At 31.2% G+C, this 23,761-nt stretch overlaps 1 protein-coding gene across 3 annotated transcripts; it reads left to right on the plus strand.

Moving 5' to 3' along the window:
* Positions 1-11: 11 nt before the first annotated feature.
* Positions 12-22,626, plus strand: Unc-76 (fasciculation and elongation protein Unc-76). 3 transcript variants are annotated; one of them, XM_080157573.1, is made up of 10 exons: positions 12-79; positions 825-991; positions 4,635-4,711; positions 7,801-7,986; positions 8,550-8,651; positions 13,569-13,620; positions 18,890-18,972; positions 19,386-19,730; positions 20,031-20,116; positions 21,886-22,626. In XM_080157573.1, the coding sequence occupies exons 2-10, from the start codon at positions 967-969 to the stop codon at positions 22,064-22,066; spliced, it is 1,137 nt and encodes a 378-aa protein (XP_080013699.1). In that variant the 5' UTR covers positions 12-79; positions 825-966; the 3' UTR covers positions 22,067-22,626. The 3 variants fall into 3 exon arrangements, with proteins under 3 accessions (XP_080013699.1, XP_080013701.1, XP_080013700.1); XM_080157575.1 differs by having other exon boundaries at positions 24-79; positions 887-991; XM_080157574.1 differs by lacking the exon at positions 12-79 and having other exon boundaries at positions 647-991.
* The last annotated feature ends 1,135 nt before the right edge of the window (positions 22,627-23,761 follow it).

A 23,761-nucleotide genomic window follows, 5' to 3' on the forward strand; every position in this document is an offset into this window, starting at 1 on the left:
TGTATTTTTTTCAGAAATTATAATGATAACTTTATAGCAGCTCTATTTAATGAGTGTTAAAGAGATACTATTATTAAAGGTATTTATTTGTGAATTTAACCGTTCATAAGACTTTATTAATGGACATTAGTAATATATCTATAGTTGAAAAAATGTTCCCTTTTTGCCATTGAATTATATTTCTTAATTTGGAAAAAACTAAGGGTATTAAATGTCGTCATTCATCATTTGTCTCTGAATGTCGTCGTTTAAATAGATCCAATTTTAAGCCGTATTAGTATGAAGAAGGAATCGATATTTGGTTGAGACGACTGAACCCCACCCCGTAACTTTCCCCATTACATTGCATTAGTATCATTTCCCCATGTTATTATGGTAATAGTAGACGTACCAAGTCAAAATTAATGATAAGGTTTTTTTGCATTTGATTTTTTTGGCCTTAGTGAAAATAAGCAAGATACTAAAAAAATGAAAATTATGAAGAAGAAAACTAGGTATTAAGTTTTGTTTTTCTTTATCCCTTGGGAGTGGTAGGGGAAGGAGAGAAGAGATGGAGCAAAGGGGAAGAAAGGCTGTAAATAAAAAGAAAGGGTGCCCTAACTCTCTTTACCATTTCAATATTCTATGTTTGTCAGTACTTTCTGTGTTATTGGTGGGCTACCATTTAACATTTTGGCCCTTTTTTAACCACCGTAACTTAAATAATACTAACCACTACCATATAAGCTCTTTAAAAACAGTTTTAAAATGACCTTACAGTTATAAAGTGAGGCTAATGATCTTAACAGTGATTAAAAGTGCTCTAATTAATTTTTAATTTGAAGGCATCCTTGTTACTGGTAATGCTGTGAGCTGCTGTTTGGAGTGATAAAATAAGCCAAGACAGACAGACTGTATGTGTATATTATATATGTGCTGTGTGTTATGATGTGCTAGGACTCGTTCTCTAGCCACAGAAGTCACCTTATGAAAACTGTAATACTGCAAGAAGGTAATTTTTAATTATAGTACCATGTCCATACGTTATAGAATGGGGATATATGGCAGGGAACTAAAGGGATAACCCAACGACCTTAAACTCATTACATTACCAATGATGAAACACAAAATTATCCCTTCTGTTGTTTACAATTAGTGGTTGTAACGTTTGGACACTCTTCTTATTGAACTAACCGATCAAAATTCAAATAAGCCAACTAAAAAGAATATGTTATTATAAAATTTCCTCCCTGAATATATTGGCTAGTTTCAGACAAGAAGGGTTGTTTCGAATGAAACAAATAACAAAATCTGGTCTGCTTCTATAACTAATGCTAAATCATGTTAGACTTAGAATAGTCATACTAAAACCGAAATGATCCGAAAAGCGTTCAGTTCATCTTACTCTAAATAACAAATAGGTCTTAAAGTAGAACCCCCCCCCCCCCGCCCCCTTTACAAAAAGTTTATCTGGTTATTGAAGGGGGGAGGCGGATGAGACACTTGTGGAAACCAAACCTAAAACACAAAGAAACTTAACAAAAAATTCAGTTTTGTAACTATTTTGTTGATTCCTTTTGAGTTTTAGGTTTGGTTCCAAAAAGTGTCACATGTGACATATACATCCCCTCTTTGCAGTAGGGGTATGAAGAACACTATCAAAACTCTCTTCCCTCACCCTGGACCAATTAAAGATTAGGGTGGTGATAACCACTCTAAATATTGTAATCTAATAATGAGTCATTTGTACCTAAGTTTTTAAATGAAAATGATAAGTGAGGTTAGGCTGGGTGTGCCATCATATCCGCAGAAAATCGTTTCAAACAAATTAAAAGAAGTTTTGTAAAAATAATAACTATGCCTTACCAAACAACATATAAATTAGCAAATCTCTATATAATGTAATAATATATGCTTTTTAGAAAAAACATCCCTAAAATGGCTAGTCACATACATAGAATTGCCCTATGTTTAGAAGTTGAAAAGGTTTTCAAAGTCCTTATATACTAGGTGCGATTGAATTTTTGATAGAGTAATAATACACATCCTAAAACAGCCAATGGGGGTGTCAAGATAAAAAAGTCACACCTCCCTAAGATTTATAAGTTAAAACCCTGTGCACGCCACTGCGCTTAACTCTTCTTCTATATTTATGTTGAATTGTATGCACACTCTCAGCTCGAACTGCATTTTTTCTCTGAGAAAAGTTGTAATTTGTGTTTAAAAGCTGAAATTGCAAACTTTTTAAATTGGATGTGCTGTAATTGCAAAATGAATTAAAGCACTTGTGTTATTTTTATGTAAAAAATGAAAAATAATAAAAAATATAAATTCTTAATAGTCATCTATTAAAACATCAAGTTATAATATTACTACCAACTTTATTTTGGTGATTTTGCTATGACAAGCTAGATAAGAACTGCGTCGTACGCCAAAAAGACTCAAATTTGAAATTAAACAAGGATGATAACATTCATAAGCTAAACAAATTAGTTGAAAGTAATAAAAGCCTTAACAAATACCTATAAAGGACCAGAGCTTTTATTGATGAATTAGAATATTTCAGATTAACGTTCTTAATTCAAAGGTATATTTAATAATAGTAAGAGAATATTTAATAATATTCCTAAACGTCCGAGGAATCACCTTTTTATAAATGAATTTAATAGAAAAAGTTTATTAGAAATAAATGATTTTTAAAAGATCGAAATTATACAAAATTGTAAAAGAAATTTACTTTGATAGGATGATTCTAATATATCCCTTAAATATTGACCAATGTATTAGTTTTATAACTGAGACATCCAATATGTAGAAAAGATTCGTTAAAACTTTATTTGTACTCTAATACCTAGTGAAACCAGAGTTGTGGATCCGGATCCGCAAGGATCCGCACTTTTTTGAGTCCAAGGATCCGGATCCGCAAAAAAATGCGGATCCGGATCCTTGGACTCAAATAAATGCGGAAAAAATGGAAAAATCTACCTAAATTTATATAAATAGTCACTTACAAAGACATTCTCGTGATGAGAGCCAATCTTTAAGGTTTAGGTTCAGACTTAAAAATTAAAAGTATTTTTGACTTCGAGATTAAGGAACAAATATTTTTTGAAAAAATTGGTGATTTTATTTTTATTGTCAAGGATCCGGATCCGCACTGACCAAATTTGGAGGATCCGGATCCGCATACAATCAATGCGGATCCACAACTCTATGAAACTAAAACATTTTATACCTATGGAAACAATGGGTAAAGAATATACGTGGATATATTAACAGTGGAAAATTTATTGAAATGGACATCATTTATTGGTCAGTTCGTTCATCCAATAGGAGGGGAGGGGATGAGGTAAAAAAGGTGGATTGGGCGTTTCGTTATTTTAGCCACTTGCGAGCAAAACTTAATCAGATTAAATGAAAATCTGGTGTAACATCCAAGTAATAATATACCTATCGAAATAAAATTATGGAAACTAAATGTTTTAAAATAATGTTCCCATTCTTTTGTTTTTAATAGTTTTCTCATTAAAGGGAATTTTATAGAAGGGGGGAAAATTTTTCCAGTATGGCTTCGAAACCGATTAATATCCGCTGGATTAGAACAAGTTCTTAGCCATACTGAAAAATCATGTAGATCATTTTAATACAGACAAATTTCCATGAATATTAAAATAAAAATTAAAATGTTATATTCATACCTACAAGTTTTGTTAGCACGGGCCTTCGGCACGGATAACAAAACTGGTTTTAATCTTGTAATTTTTATTTTCATATCCACGTAAAGCTGTCTATAATACAATGCGATCAATAACTATTCTGAATTTACAGAAAATATTCTGCTTATTTATATTCTTATCTTATATTTAACTTTGATGTTATTTCTTTTATAAACAAGGATGACAACATCCATAAAAGCGAAGCACTGAAACTGTAGGACAAACAGACATTAACACTTGTATAGTGTCAAAACTGAATAATCATAATATAAATGTATAAGAGTCAAAGCAAAATTGTAAGTAAATTTGTTGAAAAACTGCTTGATTCAGGATAATGTTTATGGACATACTTACATTTTTAGGACTTGATTATAGAGTTGCTTCGCTTATTACATTATACTTTGTTGTCCCATGAATCAATATACCAAAAAGCAGATAAATCGGATGATTAGATCACATAAAGATTTGTTGTTAAAAAAGTAAAAAAAATGTTTGAAATGGACGTACGGACATGTTGGTGATGATTATAGAGTTGCTACGCTTTCTAAATCGTACCTAACTATTAAAGGAATCACCATGCAAAATTTGAAATCGATAAGACAATTCTAACATGCCTAAATTAACGAAAAAAGCTATCCGTTACGGAAGGACGGACCGACCCCAATTATAGAAAAGCTTCGCTTTTAAAAATATATTATAATATATAGGTAGGGAAAAGATACCTATTTAATACAAAATGTAAAAATCTGAATTTATTTTGTGAATGCGATTGTTTCAGTTTAAGCAATTATAAATAGAAATAATTTTAAAAATTGCTAAAGGTAGGTAATCTATGATATTATTATTTTCCCCTATTTCATTGTTTTTTTTGCGAGATATGTTAATCTCACTTATCATTATCACACTGAAGAAAATAATTTGTTTTTATTTATTTTTCAGGATTCGGTATGAATTCTCATGAGCTGAATGTAAATGTTCCCCTCGCCACTGTTGAATCTGATTCTGAAGAAATAGAGGTCAGTATTTAGTCATAAAAAGATAATGCTTTTTCTATCCTTCAAATCTTACCTTATTGATTTATAATGGCCTCTAGCCCCTTAGCCTAGATGCTAGTATTATGTAGAATATACGTGGATATTATGACAGGGAAAAATGGCTATTTCCCCTTTCATTTATTGGTCAGTTCCTTCATCCAATAGGAGGTGATGGGGTGGAAGGGGGTAAACGTTATTTTAGCCCGCTGTGTGTTTCACTTTATTAGAGAACATGAAAATCTGGTTTAAGATCCAAGTAATAATACCTCCATTGCTAGTATTCTTATAGACCATTGCATTTATAGTTATATGCTTTCGGGGATTTTTAAAAACTATAGTTCATTAAATATTCCTAGTTACATTAGATTATGCATTGCATATTAATAATATTTTGCACAAGTTATTTTTCTCTCGTATTACATTATGTATGCATGACATACTTATATTGCAGGGATTAAGGTATTTGTTCTGCTTTTAAAGTCATTATCTACACTGTGTCAGTTTTTGACTGTCACCAAACTTACCCAGAACAATCCTAATTTAATTAGCAGCAGAAGAATTCGCTGCTACGTTGCGTTCAGCTGCGTGTTATAATAAAAAAAACGCCTTAAACTAAGTTTTATCTTTGCGATTTAAATATATGCTGGATTTTCTTTTCTTTTTTAGATTTTTAGACACACTTAACTTAGTTACCACTTTTCTAAAATTAAATTACTAGTCTACTATCCTGGCTTCTAACAGAAAAAGTTTATTTTTTTACTGAGAAAATGTAAAACATTCATATTATAATATGTTGTCGCATAGAGAAGATTTTCTACTGAAACTATGCTTCAATCCCATATGATAAATAAATAGGATGTTTATCTGTATGTCATTGTCCAGTAAGATGTTGTAAATGGCTGGGCCGATAGTCCTCAAATTTTCTGAAAAGGTTTTATTGATTCAGGGCCAGAGTTGGCATAAAAAAAAACACGTGGTTTTAACCAAGTGGTTTAAACCAAAAAAACCAAGCTTAAAAAAAAACAAAAAAAAAACAAGGTGGGATGGTTTAAATGTTTTTTTTTTTTAAATATTTATACAAAGGCTTATCTTTCCAGTTATATCTTTTCATAATGTAAATAATACAGTAAATAACTGTCAGTCAGGGTTGTCAAATCGGGCGGGCGCTTTTGGGCGGGCGCTTTTGGGCTGCCCTTTTTCGGGTCCTTTTGGGCAGATTTTGGCACCCCCCCTTTCGGGGATGAGAAAAAGGGGGAGGGGTGAAAAAAGAGGGGGGGGCAGGCCTATAATTTGGATATTATTAAAAAAAACAAAAAAAAACCTGGTTTAAACCAAAAAAAACAAACTGGTTTTTTCTTTTTAAAAAAAAACTGTTTTTTTCCATCTCTGTTCAGGGCAGGTTTAAGGCTATTTTGCGGTCAGGGAGGAAACCAACCTTCCTCAATGAAAAAAATAATCTTATTAAATAAGAGCCTTTTTAGACTAGATTTTTTTATCCATTAAGACTCCAGTTTTGAATAAATGAATTTGAAAGAGAAATTTAATTAAATAAATGAGTTAAATACCTATAAAGATTATCCCTTTAATGTTGACCTAGCCAAAACTGTGTAAGTTGTCCACATGAGAAGAATGACAATGTAGATTCTAAAACTTAATTAATTTTTCAACTTCATGCAGCTTAAGATTGTTAATCCTTTCTCAAGTTTGAGCTCATAACATTCAGAGATGGGAAAAAAACAGGTTTTTTTAAAAAAAGATCAAACCAGTGTGGTTTATTTGGTTTAAACCGGTTTTTATTGGTTTTTATTAATAAAAACCAGGTTTTTTTGTTTTTTTTAAATAATTTTTTTGTTTTTTTTTAATAATATCCAAATTAAAGTATTCTAATTTAGTATAAAGGGGTAGTTTCACGAAATGCATTTGAACTTAATTTAGTGAACCGCATATTTTATCCTGGTTAAATGGATAAACTACATTTATATGGCATATATTTGAAAAAATTCCAATTTTCTACCACATAGTTTTTGAAATATCAAGACTTGAAAATCGTCTTTTTAAATTGCATATATCACAAAAAGACAATTTTCAGGTCTTGATATTTTAAAAACTACGTGGTAGAAAATTGAATTTATTTCAAATATATGCTATTTAAATGTAGTTTACCCCATTAACTAAGAAAAAATATGCGGTTCACTAAATTAAGTTCAAATGCATTTCGTGAAACTACCCCTTTAGTATAAAGATTTTAACTATTAAAAGAATTTTGAATTAGGTATTTATGTTTTTGACTGTATTTTTTACATTATAAAAAGACTAGCGACTAGGCCCCTAGAGGCCTCTAGGGGCACTTGAGGAGGAGAGAGTCAAATTTAATAATTGAATTTTTTATTTTATATTTTGTAAGAAAAAGTAAAAAAAAAATTTTTGGGGGGGGACGAACATTTTTTTTTTGGGTGGGGGTTGCCCCCCCCCCCTCATTTTTAAATTTAGTTTAAAAGTTTTTAAAAAAAAATTTTCGGAGGGGGGGTTGGGGGTGTCTCACCCCCAAAGAAAATAGTTATAAACCTTCCCGGGACCTATGAGAAGCTACCCTGTTAAGGAGAACCCAATCGGTTCAGCGGTTAGCGAGATCCTTTGGTACAAACATACAAACACACATACAAACATCCTGTTACTTTATTATAAGGATATAACTGGAAAGATAGGCCTTTGTATTAAAAAAAACATTTAAACCATCCCACCTTGTTTTTTTTTGTTTTTTTAGCTTTTTTTTTTGGTTTAAACCACTTGATTAAAACCACGTGGTTTTTATTTTGCCATCCCTGATAACATTGCATTTTATATTATCATTTTTGGCTATTAAAAGTTATTTTTAATAATTAACTCTGTTTTAAATCTACAACCTTTTATGAAATATTTTGGAGGGTTTCAACTACTTTTTTGTTGGATTTCTTTTCTCTGAAAACATGTTTTAGGGCCCAATGCAAATCTTTCCCACAATGTACCAGCCGTATTTGAGACCCTATAGGTCACACAATCAACTAATCGATTACAACAAATACCAATTTCAGGGGTTCATCGACCAAGATGACGAGACAAGCAAAAGTTTATCGCCGACGGGTATTGGTCATGGTGGTGACCTCGGCGTGAACAGCGTAACTGGGAGCCTGGAGGACCTGGTGGCCACTTTTGATGAGAAGCTGCAGCAGTGCTTCAAGGACTATCAGGAGGAGGCGGAGAAGATTGCTCCAGTCCAGGTAAAACTGAAAAAAAAAAATTTTGAAACACCTTATTGTTAGGTGAATGGATATAGAATATACCCGGATATTATGACAGTGGAAAAATTGTCGTCAATTAAAGTTGATAAAGTGTAACTTATTTATTGGCCAGCTTGTTCATCTAGTAGGAGAAAAAGGGATAGGGATATCTTTATTTTAGCCCGCTACAAGTTTCACTTTTTTAGAGAACTTGAAAATCTGGTGTAACATCCAAGTAATGATATATCCATTATGTTAGGTGAGAACACAGGAGGAGATAAAGAATAAATGCCAGGTATGGTGGACTCTGACAGGATAATTTGGAAATATACATCCAGTACTAATATATCCATTAAATTAGTTGAGAACACAGGAGGAGATAATGAATATAGTGGTATAGTGGACTCGGACAAGACAGTTTGGAAATATACATCCAAGTAATAATATATCCATTATGTTAGGTGAGAACACAGGAGGAGATAATGAATGAGTGTCAGATATGGTGGACTTTGTCAGGACAGTTTGGAAATATACATCCAGTAATAATATATCCATTATATTAGGTGAGAACACAGGAGGAGATAATGAATGAGTGTCAGGTATGGTGGACTCTGACTGGACAGTTTGGAAATATTCTACCTATTGACTGGAGCAAGACTTATACAAGGAATTTTACTCATTCAATCATTAAAGTAATAGAATTAAGGGGCGGTGGTTAAATAACTGTATCTCCATGGGGTTGGGACCTTGTGCCGACTTTCAATTGGATCTTTGAATATCAGCCAATAGCGTCGGAAATATTAACACAGTTAAGTCGCTACAAAAGAGCAGAAAGGAATTACATCCAAGAATTAATACATCGATTACCTTATATGTTTTTTATTTGTTTTGTTTCGGAGGTTGTTGATCTAAATAAGGATTAATGATGTTGCTTGTAAATGATGTTATCAGATGCTTTGTATTAATAGAGAGATAATCTAGAGATATACTCTCCAAATCAGCCAATAGGAATACAGCCCTGTTATTCTAGTAGAAAGTAGAAAGATTTTAGTAGGAATGGCAAGTTATTTTTTTTATTTCATTTGCTTAATGAGTCAGCTATAAATAGTCGCATCACTAAAAATAAAGCATTGCTAGGTTAAATTATATCGTGTAAAAACTTCTTTGCTTGTGTAATGTGAAGCATATGACAAACATGTAATATAGTTGAAGTTAAGTTAGTTTTCGGAAAATCATATCCTCTAAAAAATTTCGTACCTGGCATTATTAGAAAGTATCGTGTATAACAAACATAGATTAAGGTGTTTGTCAGTGGGCATTTATTTTTAAAGTTTGACGAATTTTGGGGTTAGATGGATCATTTAGATATAAAATGACTATTTTCGTATAATTTTCTCAAGTTAATCATACATTCAAACAATATATCTTGGATTATTTATTCATTTGAGAAAAAAAGGGACCTTAAGGGATAAGACAATGGGCGATTATTTATGTACATTCCTATTGATAATAAGTATAAAAACATAGGATAAAAACAATGAGAGCTGGGTATAAAATTCTGTCTTTCGTAGCCCTAATAAGTCATTTTTTGTGACTTAATCTTCTATTACATATCATTTGGTTACTTAATAGTTAACTTAAGAATTAGATATGGGATTGTTTTGGCAGTAAAAAAAAGTTTTCCTAATTTTAGTGCAAATGCCTATAAATGTTTTAAAATACTAAAATAAATACATTGTCATAATGTTTGAATAACATTTTGTAGTATAATGTGGATAAAACCAGACACACAAACTTTTTTTACACTAAAGTGTTGACACACATATAAACACAATTACGACACATTAATGGATGTTAAATATACGTGAATATTACGACAGGGGAAAATTGTTGCTAACATGTTCATTGTTTATTAATCAGTTCGTTCATCCAGTAATAAAAGGGTGGATGAAGGAATCGTTTTTTTGCCAGCTAGAAGAGTACAATGTATATGATAATCTGGTGCAAGATCCAATTAATAATAAATCCATTGACATAATTTTATATTTGTATAATCAAATCCATAAAAGCATAGCTTAACAAATAGGACATAGGGACAAATTTTCAGTAACATTTAAACTATATACCTATGCTTTTGATTTGTTGTAAAAATGATATATTTTTAGATAAACTTATTTCCTTTTTGAATCGTTTTTATAAAGATGGTATCCACAGAATTTATGATCAGGCTTAATTGTTTTTAAAAATAAAAAATTGAGAAGGCCTTTTAATTACGACTAAAGAGTAATTGTAGGAAAGCTTCGACTTTACATACACATGAACATGCAGACACAACACTAGACAAACAAACACACATCATATACACTTTCCTGCCAAAAATAATTAAACATTTAATTTATTTACTCAATTTACTTTTTAGGGAGAAAATGGCTTTCTAACACACAATTTATTTTAAGTTTTAATAAAATATGCAATTAAAACTCTTTTTTATAAGTATGACCCTTTATTATTTGTAATAAATGACATTTTGTAATAGGAATAGGTAACCAAAGTTTATAGAAAAAAAAATATTTTATTCCTAAAAAGCAGCGTTGCGGAGCTGTTTGATTTTGGTGCGGCTCCGGCTCCGACCTAAAATCAAGAAAAAAATCGACATATTTTCCACGTCTATTTTTGACTATTGAAGGTTTTAAAAGTTCAATTTTTGATAAAAATGGACTTGAAAAACTTAATAGGGGCTTTGGCAAATGACAAAACAGAGTTACCAAATTATAATTTTAAAAAAAAATCTCTTTATTTATCTAGTCCGGAGCCGGAGCCGTTTTTTATCGAAAATTACGGCTCCGGCGCCAGTAAAATATGGCGGCTCCCGGCTCCGCAACAATGCTAAAAAGTAAAAACCCTAAAATTTATATCTAAAAGTACAACAGCATTTATTTAGATTGGGGCAGGTTTTCAGCTATGTAAATCTATTTGGTTCTTCAGCTTTAAACCCAAAAATACAAAATGTTTACAATTTGATTAGCAATTTTAAGAATCCCATTTTAGAGATCTTTTGTGGCAGATAGGAGACTTTGTACCTTTCCTTATAATTCCTTTTTTTACATGTTGAAATTTTAAACTGTGTTAACAATTTGTAACTATCAATAGTTCTAGCTGTACTTTGAAGGGTTGGGGTTGCAAGGAATGGTGTACAATAATGAAACCACTGAGGTAGGAAGAGTCAGGGATACAGGAATAGTCTTTTTGAATTTTTTTTCTTGCTGAACAAAAGTTTACTTCTGTGGGCTAGAACAACGGATATAGAATAAGTGGATATTGTGATAGGGGAATTTTTGTTGCAATTATATTGGTTAATACGTTCTTCTATGGTCATGGGGATGGGTTGAAGTCAAGACGGGGAGGGGGGGGGGGGGTTATTTCGTTATAATACCTAGCGCTGAGAGAAACATTTTATCAGTGTGTATGCGAGAATCTTAATATCCCTAAATTATATATCCATTGCTATAGCGCTGCAAGATTGAGGCTACTTAAACTTTGAATAACCTATCCTTCATTCTATTCTGCAAGTTTAAATTTTTCTGGGGGGAAATATAATTTTGGCAGAAGATTTAAGTGTAATAAAGCCTAAAATTGCATGCAATTATAAAACTGGTTGATAACAGAAAGTAGAACAAACTAAATAGATGCCTTTGCATTGGTACACCCTCTTTAGCTCTTATCATTGTTCATTTTTATTTTTAGAGTATTCGTTGAGGGCGCAAGGGGTTTTTCATTGAGTGATTTTTTAGGGCGGGGAATTGAAGACTCATAAAGGACTAATGCAAAGCTACAGTGGTTATAAGAATTTCCCTGGTTGGACAAAAATACACATATATTTAACTTTTATAGCAAAAGTCGATATTTGGTGTAAGGATAGAGAAACAAGATATTTTATACAATTTCTTTTCTGACAAAATATATATAATTCAATTTTGTTTGAGCGTACTAGTTCAAATAACATTTTCTGTGAGGATACAATATCATATCCCCATACAGCTATGTACAATATTATATCTAATTCCCCTCTCTAAATTCTTTTTAGTAGCGAATCAACTCTTTAATTCAAAATTTTTATTTTTGTTAAAGGGAAAGTGGATTTTTAGGCAATTATTAAAGGTAGGTGAGTTTTTTTTGTAAAGATTTAAATATAAGACAAGTGAGTATCTAATTAAAGGAAGCCTGTATAAATTAACCGCTCTAACTGCTTACCCTTCAGCAGTTAGAGCGGTTTGTTTCCTGCAATCTTCCTTTAAACCCACGTTGTCTGCAATCTCTTGAACTTTTGAAGATTGAAACTCTTTTGGAGTGATGTCATTTTCTTGGATGCCATTTCATTAAGAAGTCTTATTTTTTTCGTGAAGATTTCCATGACTTCTTACTTTTACTGTCTTTCTGTTTGATTGTTGATTTAAACATCTATTATCGGCTGAGCCCCCTTACTTATGTATGTTATCATCCTTGTATCTCTATTTAGATCAAATACCATTACAGCTGAAAGGATAAATCCTCTAATTCTAGAAAGATTTGGTTTACCCAATTTCTTTTCTGCAACCATTAAAGGCTACAGCTTTGGGTCTTACCAACAAAATTAGGATAAAGAAAGAGTAGGGTATTTTTAAATTGGCAAACTAAAACAAATTAAATTAATGATAATGAATAGTCGCTCTATAAGTAAAGCAAACCCGACCATTAAATGATTTAATTTTCAAGTGAGCAAATAGTGAAAATTAGTGGTAAAATGTATTAATATTATTTTATTTTCTGACATGGCTTTGAAACGGATTAATATCTGCTGGATTAGAATCGGTTCTGAGCTATACTAAAAACAATTTCGGGAACTATAATTAATCTTATAATTTTTCATTTTACTATCCGCAGAAAAACTGTCTACAATACAATGCTACAAATGTTAAAATAATAAAATAAAACAAGTTTTGTATGTGCTGTGATCTATGTTCATGAAGCAGCAAGATTCAATTTAGTTTTTGTCTCCATGTCTGGCTTTATAAATAATTTATGCAGTAAGAATTGTGGATACTGTATATATCTTTAACTTTTATATAAAGTACTTGGATGTTTGTCTGTATGTGTTAAGCAAAAGATTAACTAAACAACTTGACCAATCAGTTTTAAAGAGAAGATTCGTGCTTGGTCTTTGATATCTAGTACTTTAGATAAAGAGAGGGGTAGGTTTCTGATAGAATCCGTAAAAGTGTGTGTTTTAAGGCTTAAAAATACTAGTAGAACGATAATATTTACTAAATATGTGTATTTTTTATTGAAAAGAACTATAGACAAAACAATTTTTTTTTAAAGTTAACATAAATTTTTATCGTTCTACTACTGTTTTTTACTTATAACACATAACCTTTAAGGATTTTACCAGAAACCTACCCCTCTCTTTTTCAATTTTCCAATAGGAACTTTTAAATAGTTTTAAGGCAAACATAAAATAAGCATTTTAGACATTTTTGCCAAAAATATATAGAAATGATGTTCAAAAAAAGTTTGTATTTATTTTGAATGAGTATTGAAAAATTAGGGAGAAGATGTTACCAGCCCTCAATCTTTGTTCACCCAGGCCTGAAGCAGGTATTGTTAGTAAAAGTTAGAAAGATATTTAAATAGATAGATAGATATTGAAGGATAGATAGATAGATAGATACGCAGTAAGTACAAAGATGGAAATTCATTCGCTCTTGAGGCGGGTACTTTAATTAATAGTTAGAAAGATTCCAAATAACCATCTATCCTTAAAAAATAAAAGTTTTGTTAAAGGGAGAAATGAGAAAGCCTTAGCGTCTAATTTAATATAATACAATTAAAAGCTTAACCACTTTCTATACCAATCTTAATATATGAAATGATTTTTAAGCCATGTGAAACATTTCCAAGTTCTTATCCTTCATTGAATTGCACTGGTACACTTCTACATAGTTCAGTTGTGAATAGAATATTCAAATTCACTTTTCTCTATCTCTCTTGTCAAAGGGGACTTTGCATGAACGAGAGCAAGTGATCTAAGCACCTTACAGATGTGAATTACATTCTTTATAATCTTTTCTTGTTAACAAATTTCAATTTTTTTCAAAGAAAGTGAAGTTTTAGGTGTTAAGTTTAACAAAAATAAAATTTTATTAAAAGGGGGAAGGCGGATGTGCCACACACCCCACCCGAAGGCGTGTTAGGTTAGAAAACCCCCCCCGCAGAAACGGTTTACACAGGATGTACTGGGACCTTATTGTGAGTTCAGAACATGCTTTCCCTAAATTGAGTTAGTAGCTTCCCATAGTAGAAAATTTTAAAATTACTTTTGGTGATCAAATTTTACTTTTATTTTTAGAGTACCTTCACCTAACCTCCTTTATTGTCTGTTTTTGTCTTTTATGTTCATCATGCAAATTCCTTCACATTACGGTTGAATTAACAGATATTGGAGCTTTCTAAAAAGATCTCTAACAATTTTCTAGCTCTAATACTTTTTGAGATATCTAATTTCAAAGTATTGCTGTAAAACCATCTTTAACACAACAAAAAGGTGAAAAATAGAATTAGATATTTTAGAGAAAATTACAAGTATCTTCATATAAATCTCTGTAATATTGCTTCAAATTGACCAAATTGGACAGTTAAGGTGCCTAAAACTATCTACTTTCAATGGACAATCCAAATACATACTTTTTAAGACTTTATAAGTTGACAGGAGGGTGCTAAAATGTAATATCAAAGAAACAATTGTAATTTAATTTTAATTAAATATCACTTGTAAGACATTTTTTTAAATGTAAAAGGTGTTTTAAGGAACAAGAAACTCATATCTAATAATGATTTAATATTTCTAAACATCTCAGTACTAATTTAGAGTAACTAATGGTGTATATTAACAAAAAAATTGTTGCCTAAGAATAAAATGTTTCTTTTATTATATGTGAGATCATCCATGAAAGTCTTTTTATTACTATGTTTACATAGTTAAGGTGGCAAAAACTAATTTTTGTTTCACAAGGTTGTAAAGAATTTAAAAGGCCAATCAACTATTCTTAGATAAAAATTTCTAAAATTAGTAAATTACATTTGTAAACTGGTTGGAAATGCTTTAAATTCCAAGCAATTTTTGGTTTATTTACAATGATTATGTCTATTTTTTTAAAGATATGTTTCTATTTGTTCAAAAAATCAGATGATTGTGTTTTATTGGCTTTCTAATTACAAGGTGACAACTTTATATACTATAACTTACCTTAAAATTCTTGCTAGAGTCTATTAAATATCAATTTATTTTTAAAAAAACAGGAATTTTTTTTTCTGTAGTATTTATAAAAATCACCATAGGCGTCCAAGGGGGGGGGGTAATGGGGCGATTACCACCCCAAAAATTTTTTCATTTTACCCCCCCCCCCATTTAAAATTTACCCCTACCCTGGGGGTGCCATAGGCACCCCCAACCATTTAGGAGGAGGTATTTACCCCCCCCCCAAACAATTTTGGGGGGTAAATACCCCTCCAAAAAACGAATTACCCCCCCCTTAAAAAATTTTTACCCCCCCCAAAATAAAAAGCTTGGACGCCCCTGAAAATCACTTCAGCTTACTCCTATTGGCTTATATAGTCTTTGTAAGTGTGAATTTGGATTGTCCATTGAATGTAGATAGTTTTAGGCACCTTAACTATCCAATTTGGTCAATTTGGAGCGATACTAGAGAGATTTATATGAAAGATAGTTGTAATTTTCTCTAAAATATCTAATTTTATGTTTCACCTTTTTGTTGTGTAAAAGATGATTTTACAGCAAAACTTTGAAATAAGATATCTCAAAAAGTATTAGAGGTAGAAAATTGTTAGAGACCTTTTTAGAAAGCTCCAATATCTGTCAATTCAACTGTAATGTGAAGGAATTTACATGAAAGACGAAATAAGACAATAAAGGAGGTTAGGTGAAGGTACTCTAAAAATAAAAGTAAAATTTGATCACCAAAAGTAATTTTAAAATTTTCTACTATGGGAAGCTACTAACTCAATTTAGGGAAAGCATGTTCTGAAACCACCATAAGGTCCCGGTACATCCTGTATAAACCTTTTCCACGGGTTTTTTTTCTAACCTAACACCCCTTCAGGTGGGGTGTGGCCACTTTTTTAAAACCAAAAGTAAAACGCGCATGATCTTAGCCCATAAAAGAGTTACAGCTCTAAAATTCGGCACAGCAGTTGCTTTTGTGAAGAACAGTATAGAACTGTGAAGAAACGGCGGCGGAACCGCCGCACCCGCCGAAAATCGCCGTTTTCCGCTGAATTTTTTTTTGCCTTTTTCCGTTAAATTAGACAGTTCTCAATCATCTGAGATAAACTTTTTTATCATAAAAATTTCCCTTTTATTTTCACGTGACACTTTTAATATTTCAAACATGTCAATATTAAAAAAAATTGCAAGTGTAAAATCTAAGTGTCGAGTGAAAATATAAGGGAATTTTTTATTAAAAAAAGTTTTTCTCAGATGATTGAAAATTGTCTATTATGGCGAGAAAATGCAAAAAAAAAATTCGGCGGGAGCGGCAATTGCTGTGCCGAATCTTATAGCTGTAACTCTTTTATGGGCTGAGATCATGCGCGTTTTACTTTTCGTTTCAAAAAGTGGCACATCCGCCTCCCCCCTTTAAATTCTACAGAACATTAAACTTTTCTCTATAGCTACTTAGATTAAAATTATAAACTTTGAACATACTTCATTTATTCTGCTGTATGGTTCTTAAATCTATTGTTTACATTCGTGCATACCTAGTCCCTTTTCAATCCTGACCAAAGACTAAAAATGCATAAATGCTGGGAAATGCAATCCTCTACACTCTATTCCTGCAATAAGGCATTGGTAATGCAGAGACTTGAAGGAATTGGCAATGAATTTAACCAATCTGATATTTATTGTTATATCGTGATTGATTGCTTATTATGCTGCAGATGCAAGTATTTTAACCTAAAATTAAAATGTTTTCTTTTCTATCCTGAATGTGTTTTCATCCTATAATATAAAGTAGTTAGTGTTTTTTGTCTGTCCCTAAGGATCTCGCTAACCGCTGAACCGATATTGTTCTCCCCTTCCCCCCCAAAAAAATATTTTTTTACTCTTTTGAAACTCAAATTTAAAAGGGGATGAGGTCGACTTTTCCCCTCCTACCTTAAGTGCCCCTAGAGGCATCTAGGGGTGTAGCCGCTAGTAAGTTTTTAAAGAAATACATTTCCAGTAAGGCTTCGAAACCAACTACAATCCGCTTCATTAGAACCAGTTTTCAGCCATAATGAAAAATCATGTTTAGCATCGTATTACAGAGTATTTTTCCCGAATATTAAAATAAAAACCATAAAATTAAAACCTTTTTGTTAGCCCCAAGTGACCGATTTTATTTAATATTTTTTCTTTTTAATATCCGCGGAAAGCTGTCTAAAATTTTATGCGATAAATAAGTAAAATTGAATTTTGGTAAGGTTGTATGCCTCTTGTTCTTGACTGTAAAGGAGGATAATAAATCTAATAGTTTGCCAGGGGAGGAATTGGAAAAATGTAAACAACTTTTTTTCTGCATATTCAATCATATGTGTTCTGCTTATGCATTGCAAAATTAAAAAGAATTGCCTTTAAGAATCCAGTCAATACTTACTGTTATTTAAGGACTATTAAAGTCAATGGTTGATATAATATTTGAATAAATACAAATGTTTTTTGTGGTTTTTTGAGTATGACCAAATTCATTTCAAATTTAAGGGATGTTGCTTAAGTATGACAGTTAAGATGCGCCTAAAAAAAATATATCAATTCACTGGGAGTTATTATTTAAATTTTAAAAATTATTTTACAGTATCGCTTCAAACCGATTAATATCCGGTGTATAGAACTTGTTCTCAGCCATACTGAAAAAATATGTACAGCATCGTATTATTCTACGAATATAAAAATGTACAATAAGAAGATCAAAACCAGTTTTTTTTATTCCGTAGTTTTAATCTTACTTATAATTGTACATTTTTGTATTTGCAGAAATCTGTTTATAATACGATGCGATAAATAACTATTCTTGAATAACAAATACTTTTTAATGTTACAATGGTTTTGCTGAAATTTTCTCATTTTTTAAAACCAGCCCAAACCCAATTGCACAGTTTTTATAAGATAATGAGATTCATCAGAATGTTAAGAGTAATTTATTTTACTACATTCTATTATGAAAAGCTTTTAACTTAGATTATGGTAATAAACTTTGTATTAGTTTTGTTATAAAATGTTCTCCTATTAATATTTTAAGCAGGTTTCATAATGTAGTTAAGTCTAGATTACATTTTTATGCATTTAAGCAGGGAAGCTGCTCTACTTGTCAATGATATCGGTCTGTCTTTCGGTTTCCTAACATTTTACATAGATTTACATAGTCTTTCTATCTCTTTTTTCCACTCTATCTTTTCCTCTATAATCCAATTTAACCAAAAATATTTGCTGCTATCATATTTAGCTTCCTAATTCCGCAATCAAGCTTGTTATAACAATTGATATATTATTACTTGGATGGTGTACCAGATAAACTAATAATCGAAGCTGGCTAAATTAAATATATCCCCACTCCACCCCTTCCCCTCCTACTGGATGAACGAAGTGAACAATAAATGAGGTCCATATTAGCAAGCTTAATTGACGAAAAATTTCATTGTTATAACTTAAAGTTGTTAAGAACAAGGGAGGGAAGCAGTTTTAATTTAAGCAAGGGGAGGGGAGATCATGTTAATATCCTTTTATCTGCCGTTTTATAAATCTTAAAGGTCAGATAGAATAAATGTCAGATATTGGATACGTGGATTCCTAATGTTGTAACTAATTTAGATTTGGATGAAGATTCCGAAGATGATATAGTTGCAGCGGATCTTGATATGCATCAGCTGATCAGCTCAGAACAACCAAAACAGGTATACATGTCAGGAGGGGGGGAGTGATTGGCAGTTTATTAAACTAGTACCGCAAAGTTTTATAATAAAGTTTTCTTATTCGTTAGCTTAACAATTTTGGGGACTTAGATTAAATTTTTATTGGATGGTTCATTAAGTTAAGTGTCCAAACATTTCAGCCACAATTGTAATTTTGAGGTATCATCATTGGGGACGTACATCAATTTAGCAGCTTTTGTCTTATCTCTTTAGATTCCCGTATATATGTAGGAATTTAATTAACGCTTTTTACTATGGTTAAAGGATTTGTGGTACCAAAAAGTTATGCTTTTCTATTTTGTAACTAAATAAACGTAAACTTGACATTATAAATCATTATTCAAAAGAAATTTATGGAAATTTTGAAAAGCCAAAAACGATTTTACAATTTTAAGGATCCTATAAAGTCAGCAGAGGAAGTGTTGCAAGAAATAGATGATATCATTGACAACGACGATGAGGAAGACGAAGATGAGGACGACGACGGCTGGCGGGCCGGTAGCGGCGGAGCCTCAGCCGGCATCAGGTCATCTGCCGCCGACCAACCTATGCCGTTCCTGGCGCCGCACTCGATTCGTTCCAGCACGTTTATTGGCCAGGCGTTGGCCGGCCGTCAGCTGGAGGATTTGGGAGTTCAGGAGCTGTCACAGCTGTTGACGGATGTTGAGACTCTGGTCAGAGACTTGTCGGAGGAACTCGTCAAAGATCTTGGCACAAGAGACGAACTTGAATATGAAAAGGTTAGATTTCTATAAAATCTGTAGTTCAGAAAACTTTCGTCATGAACGTATTTTTAACTGTATCTAATATAAAAATTAAAAAATAGTAAATTGTTTTAAAAGTAAAGGAAGAATTACCAACCAAAATATTTTTTGTGAGTCGTCGAATGCTTTGTTAAAGTCTAAAATGAATAAATAGACAACTTTTTCTGTATTTATCTCTTCAATATATGTAGGATTTGTAAGTTAAATAAAAAAAAAGTTTTTGGTGAAGATAAGTATTTTTGTTTATGATAAGATTCTAAAACTTACTTTTTTTAGGAGTTAAAGAATACCTTTATATCTTTGCTGTTATCAATCCAATCTAAACGAAGGCAGAATAACATAGACACTGGAGGACCAAAGAAGTAAGTAATGCAATTATCATTACGTACTGACAGACATAAATTATGAGGGAAGCTACTTGCACCTCGTTTTCTAAAATTCATTTTAAAATTATCATAGCGTATGTATAAGTAAATGATAATAGTACGTATACAACCTATACACAAGACCTAACTAATCTTTATATTGGCATATTCGTCAATTTAGAAACATATAATGCATCGTGTTATTGCTTATTCATTTGTCTGAAGTGTTATAGTGTGTTAAAATAAAGCCACAAAAAAATCTGTTTTTCATGCCTATTGACATTTAAGTTTTCATAATCATTTTTAAAAGTTGTTGAAAACAAAATATAATAAAAATTCAAAGGTATTATTTGCGCAATCTTCTTTATTATAATCTTCAATTAAATTAAAAGAATAGAGGGTGCCTGAGCTATATGTAACTAAGTCCACTGGGTGCTCCTTGTATTTTTAAAAGCGAAGCTGTTTTATAATTAGGGTGTGTCCGTCCGTACACCCGTCCGTCCGTACGTCCTTCCGTCCGTAACGGATAGCTTTTTTCGTTAATTTAGGCATGTTAGAATTGTCCTATCGATTCCAAACTTTGCATGGTGATTCCTTTAGTAGATAGGTACGATTTAGAAAGCGTAGCAACTCTATAATCATTACCAGAATGTCCGTACGTCCATTTTAAACATGTCGATTTTTTTTACTTTAACAACAAATTTTCATGTGATCTAATCATCCGTTTGATCTGATTTTTGGTATATTAATTCCTGGGACAACAAAGTATAATGTTATAAGTGAAGCAACTCTATAATCAAGTTCTAAAAATGTAAGTATGTCCATAAACATTATCCTGTATCCAGCAGTGTTTCAACAAATATACTTACAATTTTGGTTCGACTCTTATACATTTATATACTGATTATTCAGTTCGGACAATATACAAGTGTTAATGTCCGTTTGTCCTACCGTTTCAGTGCTTCGCTTTTATGGGTGTTATCATCCTTGTTTTACATTAGCTAATAGCGGCAGAAATATAAACACAGCAGCAAGTCTCTACAAAAGAACAGAAAGCACTTTGCTAGGATACGTAAATGGTCTCAGCCACTTGGGCTAGGTAGTTGTCTGGATTATACATCTATACTTATAAAGGGAAAAGTAGGTTGCAGGTAAAATCCGTAAAGGTGTGTGTTTTAAGGCTTAAAAACAGTAGTAGAACGACAATATTCACTAAATATGTGTATTCCTCATTGAAAAGAACTATAGACAAAAAAAAAACATTTTTAAGTTAAAAATTAATTATTTTAAAAATCGAAAAAATCATCGAATGCTTCGTCAATGTCAAACTGACAATTATAAAAAAAAATATTTTAAAGAGTTTAAAAAATTACAAATAATGCCAATTATTTCAAAGATATCTATCTTTAAAAACATTATTTGATTGTCCATGGTAATTCTATGTATTATATGTTAAAAATTAATTTTTGTCAGCTTGACATTGGCAAAGCTTTCTGTGAATTTTTCAGGTTTTATTAACAATTTTCAGGTATTGTTAACTTATAAAAAAAATTTTTGTGTATAGTTCTTTTCAATAAGGAATACACATATCTAGTGAATATTATCGTTCTGCTACTGTTTATAAGCCTTAAAACACACACCTTTACGGATTTTACCCGCAACCTACTTTTCCCTTTATTATTGTTCGTAATGTAGTACTTACAGATTATTTAAACTTTTACAGTACTGATTGCAAATGGTATACCCAAATAATGTTCTAATTTCAGAAAAGATAAGCGCGACTCCAAATACCTAACAACGGTGATCCCGTACAACGCGGAGCGAGGTTGCCCAGCCCTGCAGACACTCCAGGTCCTGGTCAAGATACTGAAGAGCATTAATGAGGACAGCCCCGCTGTTCCAGCCTTACTCACAGACTATATACTCAAAGTTCTTGTTCCTAAGTAAAATAATACAATAATACTTTTTAATTTTAAGATCAGGATTTTCATCGGGTGAAAATATTTTAATTTAAACTTAAATAATCATTATGATAAAATATAATAAAGTAACTCAAAATCTTCTAACACTATTCTTATCCTAAGATTATCCTCAATCATTTAAAATATAAATTACAAGAAGTGAGAACAATTTTATTAACCTTTTTATTTAAATTTTTACCCTAAATAGAACGACAAATATTACTGTATATTAAAAGATTTGTATTAGTTTTATAATGCACTTATTTTAAGTTTTATATTTACAAATGCAAGCTTTTTTTCAAACCAAAGTGCTGTGCTCATTTAGTTATGTTAAGCAATGATGTTTCTTGAAAAAAAATTTGTTTTTAACTTTTTAGCTTTTCAATGCTGTTATGCTTTAAATTATTTTGTTATGTATGAAATAGTTAAAAAATGAGCTTTATTTTGTTAAAAATTAAAATAATTCGTTTTTTTATTTATTTTCCCAATTCTACATATGCAAAATAAATTTAGTCACAAATAAAGTATTATATCATATGATAAAAATGTATTGTCATTAATTTAAAATCTGACCATGACCAAAAAAATGAATCTGCCAGTATCAATGTAAGTTATTTAGAAAAAATAATACAACCTGTTTAAAACTAATATTTTTAATTAAGTTCTGGAAAGTGTAAACTACCATTTGTAATTGAAGCCCAACTCAAGGGCCGAAAAATGTTGAAAATCGTGACATATAGGGCTATATATTGTATAATGTATATTTAGAAATTTTAAAACTATAAAAGATATCTTAACATTTTTTAACATTTTATGGTGCATGTGTACTTTTTTTCCAAAGGACTATATATCTTGAAAGATAATGGTTTTCCAATGCGTAAAACAGAGAAATTTCTACCCAATATATTCTTTTTTTCCAACCACTATAATGTATTTTATTTTTACATTGAATATCTAAAGTCTAATGGCAATATATTCATAATCTAATGGCAATAGATTAAAGCCGTTTATCCTTCCCATAAGTTTTTTTTCTTTTTGCTGGACAAACAAAGGGAACAATGAAAAACTAAAACCATAAGTGAAGATATGAAAAATAAATATTTATTTTGAGGGGATAGTGCTGCATTAATCTTACAAAGTTTTGACCCAAAGTTTGAAGCACCAAACATTACAAAGTTATCTTGTATTCCCTCGCCCCTCATTTTTTGTCTAGTGCCAACCAGGGACAGGGGTATGGCTACTGAAGAAATAATAGATGTTAGCATATTCAATCCAACTTAATTAGGTAGGATAATATTTAAAATTATGGTGTAATAATGTGCAACAACTTAATATCCTCAAACTATTAAGCCATAAAAGTTAAAAAAATTTAATTATATCTACCATAACATATTAAATCATTTTTAATTGTTTCTAATATCTTGGTTTCGACTGGCATAAATTTATTATATTTATTTGCTAGCTGTTGAGATGTTCTAGTGGAAATAAGAAAGTAAAAACAATTATTTTATCATCTAATTCAATTAACATCCTTTGATAATAAAAAATGTGAAGATATCTTTTGCACTGTTTAGCTTAATTATTATATGTCCAAATTTTTAGTTAAAATTATTTCTATCTGTGATCTGATTTTTTTCATTTTATTTAGTGAGACAATTAGTAGTTTTTATTATGTTATTCA

The sequence above is a fragment of the Acartia tonsa genome, chromosome 4, assembly GCF_053477335.1.
Source record: "Acartia tonsa isolate MP-2025a chromosome 4, ASM5347733v1, whole genome shotgun sequence".
Lineage (NCBI taxonomy): Eukaryota > Metazoa > Arthropoda > Copepoda > Calanoida > Acartiidae > Acartia > Acartia tonsa.

Coding starts and splice junctions, on each gene's coding strand:
- Unc-76 (XM_080157573.1), top strand. CDS start 967: ATGAAAACTGTAATACTGCAAGAAG. Junction 7,987..8,549: donor AGAAGATTGCTCCAGTCCAG/GTAAAACTGAAA, acceptor CCATTATATTAG/GTGAGAACACAGGAGGAGAT. Junction 13,621..18,889: donor TTCACCCAGGCCTGAAGCAG/GTATTGTTAGTA, acceptor TAACTAATTTAG/ATTTGGATGAAGATTCCGAA.